Source organism: Carcharhinus amblyrhynchos, chromosome 11 (genome assembly GCF_965287045.1).
Source record: "Carcharhinus amblyrhynchos chromosome 11, sCarAmb.v2.hapA, whole genome shotgun sequence".
Lineage (NCBI taxonomy): Eukaryota > Metazoa > Chordata > Chondrichthyes > Carcharhiniformes > Carcharhinidae > Carcharhinus > Carcharhinus amblyrhynchos.
Genome location: NC_137334.1, coordinates 42750484 through 42764338, shown reverse-complemented (window position 1 = coordinate 42764338; position 13855 = coordinate 42750484). Strand labels below are relative to the sequence as shown.

The 13855-nt window shown below is 42.2% G+C and overlaps 1 protein-coding gene across 1 annotated transcript in view; it reads left to right on the top strand.

Annotated features, from left to right (window-relative positions):
- mtx2 (metaxin 2) overlaps nt 1-9636 on the top strand; it is a 113136-nt gene extending 103500 nt beyond the window's left edge. Inside the window, exons 9-10 of the mRNA XM_080198919.1 lie at nt 8397-8473; nt 9144-9636. Coding sequence (XP_080055045.1) covers nt 8397-8473; nt 9144-9354 — 288 coding nt within the window. The 3' untranslated portion in view covers nt 9355-9636. The remainder of the gene's footprint in view (nt 1-8396; nt 8474-9143) is intronic.
- The last annotated feature ends 4219 nt before the right edge of the window (nt 9637-13855 follow it).

Genomic DNA, 13855 nt, shown 5'->3' with positions numbered 1-13855 from the left:
AGATTTTTTTCAAATCAGCAGCAACTAACACATTCACTTATTAATTCTCAAAGGCAGTCTGATAAGACTCTGTTCAATCATATTTGACTTTCTTCTTCGATCAGTTTGTAAATGGAATGGTCACTGTGCTGAAATTTGAACATAACATAAGAACATAAGAAATAGGAGCAGGAGTAGGCCATCCAGCCCTTCGAGCCTGCCCCGCCATTCAATAAGATCATGGCTGATCTGTCGCTGCTCAGTTCCACTTTCCCGCTTTCTCCCCATAACCCTTAATCCCCTCTCTTATCAAAAACCCATCAACCCGCGTCTTAAAAATATTTAGCGAGGCAGCCTCCACCACTTCAACGGGCAGAGAATTCCAGAGATTCACCACCCTTTGAGTGAAGAAGTTCCTCCTCAACTCCGTTCTAAACCGCCCCCCTTTTATCTTGAGGCTGTGCCCCCTAGTCCTACTGTCTTTTTTGAGCAGGAAGAGTCTCTCCACCTCTATCCTATCCATCCCATTCATCTTATAAGTCTCAATGAGATCTCCCCTCATTCTTCTAAACTCTAACGAGTACAAGCCCAGTTTATTCAGCCTCTCCTCATAGCTCAACCCCCTCAACTCCGGTATCAGCCTAGTAAACCTCCTCTGCACTCCCTCCAAGGCCAAAATATCTTTGCGCAGGTGCGGCGCCCAAAACTGCACACAGTACTCCAGCTGCGGCCTCACCAATGCCCTATACAGCTGCAGCAAGACCTCCCTACTTTTATATTCAATCCCCCTCGCTATGAAGGCCAGCATCCCATTCGCCTTCCTGACCACCTGCAAGCTGGGTTTTTGCGACTCATGCACAAGGACCCCGAGGTCCCTCTGCACCGTCGCCTACTGCAGTTTTTCGCCCCGTAAGTAATAGTCCTTCCTACCATTCTTCCTACCAAAGTGGACCACCTCACACTTGCCAACATTAAATTCCATTTGCCATTTCCTGGCCCATTCACCCAGCCTATCTAGATCCTTCTGCAGACTCTCCACACCCTCCGCACAATTTGCCGTTCCCCCTATCTTGGTGTCATCAGCAAATTTCGACACCCTACACTCGGTTCCCTCCTCCAGATCATCTATATAAATGGTAAAAAGGGGACAGACTTTCTGTAAAACTGTTACATTCAGAGGAACTGCTATCTCTCATTTGGTTTTATGAGCAGGAAAGTCCATTCTGCTTAAACTTTAGCTTGTAACATTCGACCTTGAGCCACAACGTGACCCAAAAAAATGACCTTGACTTTGGTAAATCCACTTTTCACCAAATTTATCACTGAGTCAACTTTTTGTAGTCACTTGAATACCATATTTAGGTGTTTCATGTGGTCTTTCCAAGTTTCAATATAGACAACACAGTTCAATAGTCCATGAGTAACTTGATTCATTAGCCTTTTAAAAGAATTGGGTGCATTCTTCATTCTAAAAGACATCACTTTACATTGATATGGGTCTAGTGTTACAAAAGCAGAGATTTCCTGACTTTCTCTGTTAGTGTCACTTGCAAATATCCTTTTAATTATTTAATCTTGCTGATAAACTCTTTTTTTCTAACTCTACCAGTGCAATCTTCAATTCATGGTGTAGGATAAGAAATCAATTTTTGTTCTGGCACTCACTTTACAATAATCAATGCAAAATCTTTGGGTTTCAAGTTTTGATACCCGTACAACTGAAGAACTCCGACTGCTTTGATTGAATTCAATTATATAATTATCCTACCTTTTAGTTCTTCTCTAACTTGAGCCAATTTCTCAGGATTCAGTCTGTGCAGTTTTTTCTCAGTGGTGGTCAATATGCATAGCTAAAGAAGTTCATCCTGGTCCAGAGACTCTGCTAGAAGATGATATAACAATTTCTCCAAATGTTTTAATACCTCCATATTTGTTAATCTTACTGGGGTTTAATTTGAAAACCTTCAATCTGTCTCATCATCTGAATTCTCAGTATAGTCATATCACTTTTTTTTACTACCTAGAGTACACACAGTGGTTGGTTATCCTTCCTGTCATAACAATATTTCAGTTTATTTATGTGTCATGCTTATGAGTTCTCCTTCCATCTGGCATAAGAAATAAGAACATAAGAAATAGGAGCAGGAGTAGGCCATCTAGCCCCTCGAGCCTGCCCCGCCATTCAGTAAGATCATGGCTGATCTGTTGTGGCTCAGTTCCACATTCCCGCCCTCTCCCCATAACCCTTAATCCCCTTGCCTATCAAAAACCTATCAACCCGCATCTTAAAAATATTGAGCGAGGCAGCCTCCACCACTTCAACAGGCAGAGAATTCCAGAGATTCACCACCCTTTGAGTGAAGAAGTTCCTCCTCAACTCCGTTCTAAACTGCCCCCCACTTTATCCTAAGGCTGTGCCCTCTAGTCCTACTGTCCTTTCTGAGCGGGAAGAGCCTCTTCACCTCTATCCTATCCATCCCATTCAATATCTTATACGTCTCAATGAGATCTCCCCTCATTCTTCTAAACTCTAACGAGTACAAGCCTAGTTTATTCAGCCTCTCCTCACAGTTCAACCCCCTCAACTCCGGAATCAGCCTAGTAAACCTCCTCTGCACTCCCTCCAAGGCTGAAATATCCTTGCGTAAGTGCAGCGACCAAAACTGCGCACAGTACTCCAGCTGCAGCCTCACCAGTGCCCTATACAGCTGCAGCAAGACCTCCCTACTTTTATATTCAATCCCCCTCGCTATGAAGGCCAGCGTCCCATTCGCCTTCCTGACCACCTGCTGCACCTGCAGGCTGGGTTTTTGCGACTCATGCACAAGGACCCCGAGGTCCCTCTGCACCGTCGCATGGTGCAGTTTTTCGCCACGTAAGTAATAGTCCTTCCTACCATTATTCCTACCAAAGTGGACAACCTCACATTTGCCAACATTAAATTCCATTTGCCATTTCCTGGCCCATTCGCCCAGCCTATCTAGATCCTTCTGCAGACTCTCCACACCCTCCGCACAATTTGCTGTTCCACCAATCTTGGTGTCATCAGCAAATTTCAACACCATACACTTGGTTCCCTCCTCCAGATCATCTATATACATGGTGAATAGCTGAGGCCCCAGCACCAACCCCTGGGGCACTCCACTAGTCACCAACCGCCAATCCGAATAGCACCCATTGACCCCCCACTCTCTGCCTCCTATTTGACAGCCAATTCTCTATCCACGCTAACACCCGACCCCCAACTCCATGCCCCCTGACCTTCTGCAATAACCTCTTGTGAGGCATCTTGTCAAACGCCTTCTGAAAATCAAGAAAGACCACATCCACCGGCTCTTCTCTATCCACCGCCCTAGACACATCCTCGTAGAACTCCAATAAATTCGTCAGACATGACTTCCCCTTAACGAAACTGTGCTGCGTCTGCTCTACCAGACAATTCTGCTCAAGATGCCTCGCTATTTTCTCCTTGATCACGGATTCTAACATTTTTCCTACAACAGACGTTAAACTAACCGGCCTATAATTCCCCGCCTTTTGCCTGCCACCCTTCTTAAACAACGGCATAACATTAGCCGTTTTCCAATCTTCCGGCACTTCCTCGGAATCCAGCGACGTTTGGAAAATAATCACCAAGGCATCCACTATCACCTCCGCCATTTCCTTCAGAACCCTTGGATGCATTCCATCCGGACCTGGGGACTTGTCCACAATCAGTCCCTCCAGTCTGTCGAGCACCGCCTCTCTAGTAACAATAATGTCATTCAGGCCCTCCACTCCTACCATCTTTCCATCGCTAACACCCAGCAAATTACTCACGTCCTCCTCCGTGAAGACCAAAACAAAAAAGTTATTCAGGGCCTCAGCCATTTCCCCATCCCCTACCATTAAGTCCCCCCTGTCATCCTCTAAGGGTCCAACGTTCACCCTAGCCAGCCTCTTCCTTTTTATGTATTTATAAAAACTCTTGCTATCCTTTTTTATATTAAGCGCTAGCCCAGCTTCATAATTTATCCTACCCTTCTTTATCAATTTCTTTGTCATTCTTTGTTGACATTTAAACCTCTCCCAATCCTCTTCTCACCCACTACTCTGCATAGTAAGAACAGTCTATCATAGAATCACAGAACCCCTACAGTGCAAAAGGAAGCCATGTAGCCCATTGAGCCCATAACCCCACATATTTATCCCACTAATCGCCCCTTAACCTATTGTATTTTCGGACACTAAGGAGCAATTTAGCATGGCCAATCTACCTAACCTGTACTACTTTGCGCCGTGGGAGTAAACCAGAGCACCCAGGGGAAACACACTCAGGCACAGGGCGAACGTGCAAACTTCACACACAGTTACCCAAGGTTGCAATTGAACCCAGGTCCCTGGCGCTGCGAGGCAGGAGTGCTAACCAACGTGTCACGGTGCCACCCATTTACCATACTAAATTTATTTTTAACCAAATAAGATCCACTAAGTCTAGCCTTCAGTGTTTTACTTGGCACGGGTAACAGAACCAGTACATATCCCCAGGTCTAAAAGTGCATTCAGCAGCTATCTTATCTGCTGTTTTTGTTTTCGTACCTATTGGGAAACTTTAAGGTGTTCTCACTCAAGTAACTGCACAGGCTTTTGACAGTCTGTCTCAGAACTTGAATACAGTCTTAAGAGAATAATTTCCTCTTTGTGATCCATAAATTTCTTTTAAATTATAAATTTACACGGTCCTCTTATTTGTGCCCATACACCAACTCAAAGGGACTGAAACCTGTTGACTCATTAGGTGCGAACCTAATTGCAAACAATAAGAATGAAATTCCTCCACCCCAATCCTCTGAGGCATTCAGCTTTAATCATAGTTTGTAAGTTTAATACCATTTTTCTAATACCCCTTCCAATTGTGGGTGATGCACAATTGATTTGTTACTTTATTCCTGAACTGTACATGTTTCCTGGAATACCCATAATATAAATCTTGATCCTTGGTCAGATTGAACCTCTCTGGGCCGCTTTACCAAAAAAAACTAAGTATGCTGTGTGAATTGTGATTATAACACTCCCTTCCAAACCTGTAAAATTGTCACATGTCACATTAATAATGGAATACTAAAACTCTTCTAACAGCAAGTCTTAAGTACAGAACCATGACTGATTAATGGCTATTTAGATGACTTGATCTAATCATGATAAAATAACACACACACATGCACACACGGTCTTATTTTTGTTTTTATATTGGGATTTTTTTTAAGTTGGGAGTGTTAAAATAACAGGCTTATAAAGAGGTGTGGGGATGAACATTTTCTGAAGTTCTATGACATTAAATACTTTCAGTGTTTAACTTCAGATGTGGCGGAAAGCCAAGCTCAAAATTAGCAGTTTTTGGAGCCCAGTGCAATCTAACTTGAACATGGGAAATAGGGGCAGGAGTAGGCCATTTGGTCCTTTGAGCATGCTCCGCCATTCATTGTGATCATGGCTGCTCCCGTATCTCAACATCACACTCCTGTGTTCTCCCCATAACCTTTGACACCTTAAGGAGGAATAGATTGATTTCTAGGCTCTTAAGTATATTTGTGAACAGAACTCCCACTTACCTGATGAAGGAGCAGCGCTCCATAAGCTAGTGTTTTTGCTACCAAATAAACCTGTTGGACTTTAACCTGGTGTTGTGAGACGCCTTACTGCGTTTATCCCAGCCCAACATCGGCATCTCTACAGAGGGAGTCTAGAACAGAGGGTCACAGTCTCAGGATATGGGGGAGGTCATTTGATTTCATTTGATTTATTGTCACACATATTGGGATACAGTGAAAAGTATTGTTTCTTGTATGTTGTACAGACAAAACAAACCATTTATAGAATAGATGGGGAGAAGGAAAGGAGAGGGTGCAGAATATAGTGTTGCAGTTACAGATAGGGAATGGAGCAATATATGGTAGATCCAATCAAAGTCTGATGGCTTTAACATCTGAAGTTAAATACTGAAAGTATTTAATGTTATAGAACTTCAGAAAATGTTCATCCCCACACCTCTTTATAAGCCTGTGACTTTAACATTCTCAACTTTAAAAAAATCCCAATATAAAAACAAAAATAAGACGTGTGTGTGTGTTATTTTATCATGATTGGATCAAGTCATCTAAATAGCCATTAATCAGTCATGGTTCTGTACTTAAGACTTGCTATTAGAAGAGCTTTAGTATTCCATTATTAATGTGACAAGTGACAATTTTACAGATTTGGAAGGGAGTGTTACAATCACAATTCATAAAGCATGCTTTGATATTAGGGCGTATAAAGACAAACTCAATTTACAAAATAATGGTTGGAATGCAAATCTTTACGGCTAATCAAGTCTTAAAGGTACAGACAGTGTGAGTGGAGAGAGGATTAAATACAGGTTAAAGAGATGTGTATTGTCTCCAGCCAGGACAGTTAGTGAGATTTTGCAAGCCCAGCCAAGTCATGGGGGTTACAGATAGTGTGACATGAACCCAAGATCCCAGATGATGCTGTCCTCGTGTGCGGAATTTGGCTATCAGTCTCTGCTCAGTGATTCTGCATTGTCATTTGTCGTGTGTTGTGAAGGCCGCCTTGGAGAATGCTACCCGAAGATCAGAGGCCAAATGTCTGTGACCACTGAAGTGTTCCCCAACAGGAAGAGAACACTCTTGCCTGGTGATTGTCGACCAGTGTTCATTTATCCATTGTCATAGTGTCTGCATGGTCTCCCCAGTGTGCCATGCTTCGGGATATCCTTTCCTGCAGCGTATCAGGTAGACAAAGTTGGCCGAGTTGCAACAGTATGTACGATGTAACTGGTGGATGGTGTTCTCACGTGAGAGATGGCATCTGTGTCAATGATCTGGCACATCTTGCAAAAGTTGCTGTGGCAGGGTTGTGTGGTGTCATCGTCAATGTTCTCCTTAAGGCTGGGTGGTTTGCTGCAGTCAGTGGTCTGTTGGAGATTGATGCAGTTGTTTGAAGGCAAGATGTGAGGATGATCTTGGCGAGATGTTTGTCTTCATCAGTGACATGTTGAAGGCTCCGGAGAAGATGTCATAGCTTCTCCGCTCGGGGAAGTACTGGATGACGAAGGGTACTCTGTCCACCGTGTCCCATGTTTGTCTTCTGAGGAGGAGATGCGCTCATAAGAACAGGATATGGCATTCGACTCATCGATCCACAGTTCCGACGGGCCACAGCAAAAAACTGCACCGACCTCCTCAGAAGACAAACACGGGACACGACGGAGAGAGTACCTTTCATCGTCCAATACTTCCCCGGAGCGGAGAAGCTAAGACATCTTCTCCGGAGCCTTCAACATGTTATTGATGAAGACGAACGTCTCGCCCAGGCCATCCCCACACCCCGCCTTCAAACAACCGCACAACGTCAAACATAGCCAGTCTTCAGGAGAACAATGGCCATGATACCACACAACCCTGCCACAGCAACTCTTGCAAGACATGCCAGATTGTCAACACGGATGCCACCATCTCACGTGAGAACACCATCCACCAGGTACACGGTACATACAATTGCAACTCAGCCAATGTTGTCTACCTGATACACTGCAGGAAAGGATATCCCGAGGCATGGTACATTGGAGAGACCATGCAGATGTTACGACAACGGATGAATGTACACCTCTCGACAATCACCAGGCAAGAGTGTTCTGTTCCTGTTGGGGAATATTTAAGCGGTCATGGGCATTTGGCCTCTGATCTTCGGGTAAGTATTCTCCAAAGTCGCCGACACGACAACACAGAGTCGCTGAACAGAGACTGGTAGCCAAGTTCCGCACACGTGAGAACAGCTTCAACTGGGATCTCGGGTTCATGTCACACTATCTGTAGCCCCCCCCTCCGACTTGCCTGGGCTTGCAAAATCTCACTAACTGCCCTGGCTGGAGACAATACACATCTCTTTAAGCTGTGTTTAACCCTCTCTCCACTCACATTGTACCTTTAAGACTTGATTAGCTGTAAAGACTCGCATTGCAACCATTACTTTGTAAATTGAGTTTGTGCCTTTATATGCCCTGTTTATGAACAGAACTCCCACTTACCTGACGAAGGAGCAGTGCTCCGAAAGCTAGTGGCTTTTGCTACCAAATAAATCTGTTGGACTTTTAAGTTGATGTTGTGAGACTTCTTACTATCTAGACTCCCTAGCCAGAGGAAACCTCTCTGCGTCCAATCTGTCCAGCTCTGTCAGAATTTTATACCTACAATAATTTTATAATATGCACATTCCCAAATGTTGGTTGGATGGACAGTATTGAATTAAGCAGAGTGCCATCATTCTTGTATATGTAGTATTTAACCCAAAACTGTGATATTTTATCATATTTCATGGCAGGCTTTAATACATTACCCAAGTAAATTTCTGATTTTATTCTTCTGGGTGTCTATTAGGTGCTTGAAGATGTGGATCGATGCTGCCAGGCTCTCTCTCAAAGATTGGGAACCCAACCCTATTTCTTCACTCGACAGTGAGTCACATTGTTGTGATTGCAGATAAAGTAGTGGAGAAAAGTGATGGTCTTTTTAGGATTGTGGTATATTCATTCATTTTTTTGTTTTCTTGCTATTTCCATTTGTTTAGCCACTAATACAAAGAAATGTTATTACCACGTAATTTCTTTTATCAATAGTGTGAGAATCGTTGGCAGATGAGATGCCCAGAAGCATTGTATTTTGCTATTTGAAGTGCAACATTCTATTTTAAGGATGGCTTTGTTATGCACTGTAGCTGCAGGGGAAGCAGACTCTTATTCTTTGCAGAGAGATGAAGAGCAACTGCCAGTAGTCACAAGACATTATCCTACATACATTTTTAAGTGTACTATTTTGGTATATTTAATTTATGTTCATTTGGGAAAAATGTAATTAATCTATTAATGGCAGGTTTTTTTCATAAGGCTGATGTACCTATATAATAAATTACAGTAATAAGAAGTAAGATGGTCTGTGTCTGTGAAATCTATAGAGATCAGCTTAATTTAGTTAGGAAATGCCAACAGCTTATTGGGGAACAGAGTGGTATGTTAATATCCCCTGCAATGACCTTTCCTTAACCTGTTCTTTGTAACATATCGCTACAGGCCTCAATGTTGCCTTTAAAAAGAACGGTTTGCTAACCTTTTAATGTTTGTGCTGCAGGCCAACAGAACTAGATGCACTGGTATTTGGTCATCTGTTCACAATCCTCACAACTCAGCTGACCGATGATGCTCTTGGTGAAAAGGTGAAAAATTATGAAAACCTCATCAAGTTTTGTAGAAGAATAGAGCATCATTACTTTGAAGAGCATGATCAAGAGAGTGCTTTGAGTTCAGCATCCAGATGTTCAAGAGGTTCTTCCACAAAGTAATTATCGAATGATGAAGTAAAAGGAAGAAATTATGGTTAGAAATAAAGTAATTATATTATGTCAAATTACAAAAAGAACTGACGAATATTTAAGAGTTGGTTGCCAAGTTTATTGCAGTTAACGCAATTACAATATGTCTCCTGTAACGTTGTATAGATAACATTATACAATGATCCTAATTGTTAGCATAATGAACCCAATGCTTTGTTTTCTATTTAATATAATTGTAATGGACAATTTGACAGAAATGTGTTAATTAAAGGATAATCTGGAAACTCTAAATGTCCTCTTTGATCTAAGTACTTTTAAATAATAGCAAACATGGTGTTTATCCCCCACAAGCACAAAATGGACACGATTTGCATTGTCACATTAGAGGATTATCACATTAGCTGTTGTAGCCTCAACTGGTAATCTGCTCTCTTTGGTCTTAACAAGTATGTATTGAAAGATTCTTGTATTTACAAGGTGATTGGTCCCTGTTTCATATTAATATTCATGGCATAGCTCCCTCCAGAAATGAGCCAGAAAGGATCACTCACTTGTGAGTAGCCTGCTTGTTCAAGTGTGGTCAACAGAGTCCAACCTATTAGCTGTTTTTCATATTAGGACAAAATTTCTCTTCACTTATAACAGACTTGCTTGGCTTGGATAACATCTGAATAAGCATACTACATAACATTTAGCAAAATATTAGTGAACTGTTTAAAATGTCCCCCTTATAATACAAATTTCCTTCTTGCAATTTAACTGATTGTGGCATCAATTAAAATAAACATTTGCACTTATTTCAAGACCACCAAACATCACAATGCTTTACAGCCAATGTATTTTTCAAGTTTAAATCTTTGTTCCAGTGTAGGAAACGCGACTGCGATTTGTGAGCAGCAAGGTCCCACAATAGCAATGTGATAATTAATTGTTCATTTGTTTTTGGTAGAGGGATAAACATTAACCAGGACACCAGGGTTTAATTCCCTGGTTCCTCTTTGAAATAGTGCTGTGGGATATTTTGCATCCACCTGAGTGGGTAAACGAGACCTCAGTTTAAAATCTCATTCTAAAGGTGGCATCTCCGTCAGTGGAACACTGACTCAGCCTTGATTTTTTAAATCCTGGAATGGGAATTGAACCATAGCCTTATGACGAGAGATGAAGAAACTACCAACTGAACTGAAGCTGACACCTTAGGTTACATTAGACTAGAGAGCTGGTTAAGGTTGCTGACCTTCACTGGCTTAGATTGTGGCTGCTTTGGAGAAAACATCCTCGAGCAGTCCTGGACCGTGAATATTTGGCTGCAGACTGCACCATCTCAGTGTAGGCAGCAACAGATTGGGCTGACTAGCAACAACAAATGGCACTGATGGAATACCAAGAGTGAGCGAGTGGCAGGTTCATACTCCCATGCTGCATGCTGCGTGAAGTCATTGCCACTGTCCAGTGTCTCATCATGTCCAGATCATGCCCCTATGCTATCCTCTGCATTATATACAGTGCTACAATCTAAGCTAATGGATTAAGTGATAGTGCTTTATCTTCTTCATCCCTGTCTTGCTGCTGCTCCTCCACTTTCAGCCAGGATGCACTTGTTTATCTGAGATAAGAAAGACTCACAAGTGAGATTGTGCGGGGAGGGGGTAGAACAATGTTGCATACCATCTGTGTTTGTAAATCAGAAGAGAATGTAGGGTGTTGGGGAACTGGGAAGAGCATGAGGTGTGAGGACACTGTCATTTTCAATCATTTTTGCCATGGCCTTAATCATCTCCATGGGAGTTAGGACATGAGTGGCACCTCTACTCGGATTAGTTCCTGCTGCCTCCAGTTGTGTGTCACTCATTCCTAGAGGGAAGGAAGTATGTTAGTGAGTGCGGTATTTGGGTGATGTGGATGCCATAGTTGAATATAAGAACATAAGAACATAAGAAATAGGAGCAGGAGTAGGCCATCTAGCCCTTCGAGCCTGCCCCGCCATTCAATAAGATCATGGCTGACCTGTCGTGGCTCAGTTCCACTTTCCCGCCCTCTCCCCATAACCCTTAATCCCCTCTCTTATCAAGAACCCATCAACCTGCTTCTTAAAAATATTTAGCGAGGCAGCCTCCACCACTTCAACGGGCAGAGAATTCCAGAGATTCACCACCCTTTGAGTGAAGAAGTTCCTCCTCAACTCCGTTCTAAACCGCCTCCCCTTTATCTTGAGGCTGTGCCCCCTAGTCCTACTGTCTTTTTTGAGCGGGAAGAGTCTCTCCACCTCTATCCTATCCATCCCATTCATCATCTTATACGTCTCAATGAGATCTCCCCTCATTCTTCTAAACTCTAACGAGTACAAGCCTAGTTTATTCAGCCTCTCCTCATAGCTCAATCCCCTCAACTCCGGTATCAGCCTAGTAAACCTCCTCTGCACTCCCTCCAGGGCCAAAATATCCTTGCGCAGGTGCGGCGCCCAAAACTGCACACAGTACTCCAGCTGCGGCCTCACCAATGCCCTATACAGCTGCAGCAAGACCTCCCTACTTTTATATTCAATCCCCCTCGCTATATCTAGCAGTCTATGCAAGCTGTGAGATGTGGGTGTGAGGCAGCAGCAGTGCAGAATGTTTCAAGGTGAGGTGGAGCGTGGATGTCAGATGGCATGTGATTGATCAGGGTGGCACAGTGTTTAGCACTGCTGCCTCGTAGTGCCAGAAACCCATGTTCAATTCTGGCCTCGCGTGACTGTGGAGTTTGCACTTTCTCTCTGTATCTGTGTGGATTTCCTCTGGATGCTCCAGTTTCCTCCCACAGTCCAAAGATGTGCAGGTTAGGTGGATTGGCCATGCTAAAAAAAATTGCTCGTTCATGTCAGGGGGATTATCAAGCTTAATACGTGGGGTTACAGGGATAGGGCCTGAGTGGGATAATTGTCAGTACAGGCTCGATGGACCGAATAGCCTTAGAGACTTGGTAGGTCAGTGAAGGGGATATTTGTTCTCACTGACTTCTGAGTATGTGTCTTGAGGGTCATGTGATCGTTGCAGATGTAGCTCTGCACTTCCTTCACCAAGTGCAACATTTGAAAACTTCAGAGCCTACTCTCTCGCACATAATGCCATTTTTTAGTGTTTCCCAGGTAGGATTCGGCTCACAAAAGACTCCCAACATCTGCTCCAGCCATATTGCAGCTTCCTCTTAAGAAATTCAGGCTAGTTTTGAGCAATGCAGACTAACTGTAATTAGTGGTTGCCACTCACAATATTGGTCCCCTGCAATAACACACAGCCAATGAACAACACAGTTGTTGCTGGCTAGATGCTGGAATAATTTTAAATAGTAGGCAACACTGCTGGCATGCTGCCTGCATTGGAGTCAATAGGCATGGTTTGGGGAAGCAATCAAGTTTAGCCTCCAGTTCTATCTTCACCTCATATATCTACTTTGAACTGTGAACTTTTAACTATTTACTGAAGACTTCCTTTCTTTAATGTTACGTTGCTTTTATTGTGTAAGGAAATGCTTGTGATAAAAAACTAAAATCTGTGGCTTACTTGAAAGGGGTTGCTTTATTGTTTGATAGAGTAAAACATTTTAGTATGTTTGAGTTATGCTCCATTTCTTCTTGGTTTTAGATATAATCAAAAAATGAAAACTTAATCTTTCTCGTCAATCTGTCCCAATGACAAATTAATGATCCATCTTTGAACCAGTATTTTGGAGACTTGCCTATCCATAAAGTCTGAATGGAGTCAGTCCAAAGGTTGATGAATGTAGACTTATTTCACTATGTTTAGTAGAGTATTCTCAAGTGTTGGTGTTTGCTGATATTATGATGAGAAACTGCTTACACTGTAACTTGTATAAATCAAATATACAACGGAGTTTTGTAAGAATTTCTCAGCACGTTATCTCAATGTTTGAAAGTATTTGAATTGCTCATAATGTGGCTAGTATATATTAAATTGCCATTGCAAATCCACCACAGGACCGTGTGACTTTTGAATATTTAAAAAGGCTAAAAATTAAAGAAAGAAAACAAAACATATTGCAAGAACAGAGAAGGGGTGAACAAAAGTTTGCATTATTTGCAATCTTTCTGAAAGGTTTCAATTAATCAAATACAAAGCATTGTTTTTGTAAAGTGACAAAATTATTAATTTTAAATGCAGCGCAATTTATCTGGTCTGTGTATTTCTCTGCATATTTTGCATTGTTGCCAGCATTGGAATAAAGTTACGATGAGCTGATGTTAACAGATCATGCCACATTTGCAAAATAACAACAATAAGCAAGAAATGCAACTTATCTGCAGTCACAAGACCAAAAGTAAAACTAAAGGTCAAGTTATGAAAAACTTTACATGGTCACTACATCAATTATGACAATGCAGAGAATGTAACAATATTTTAAACTTCTTGAAATATCTAGGTCTTTTGATGAAGTACAATTAATTACTCAGGTGCTGAAATAGTCATCCTGAAAGAAGCTGCCTACTAAAGATAGCTGGACTGTAATTTCC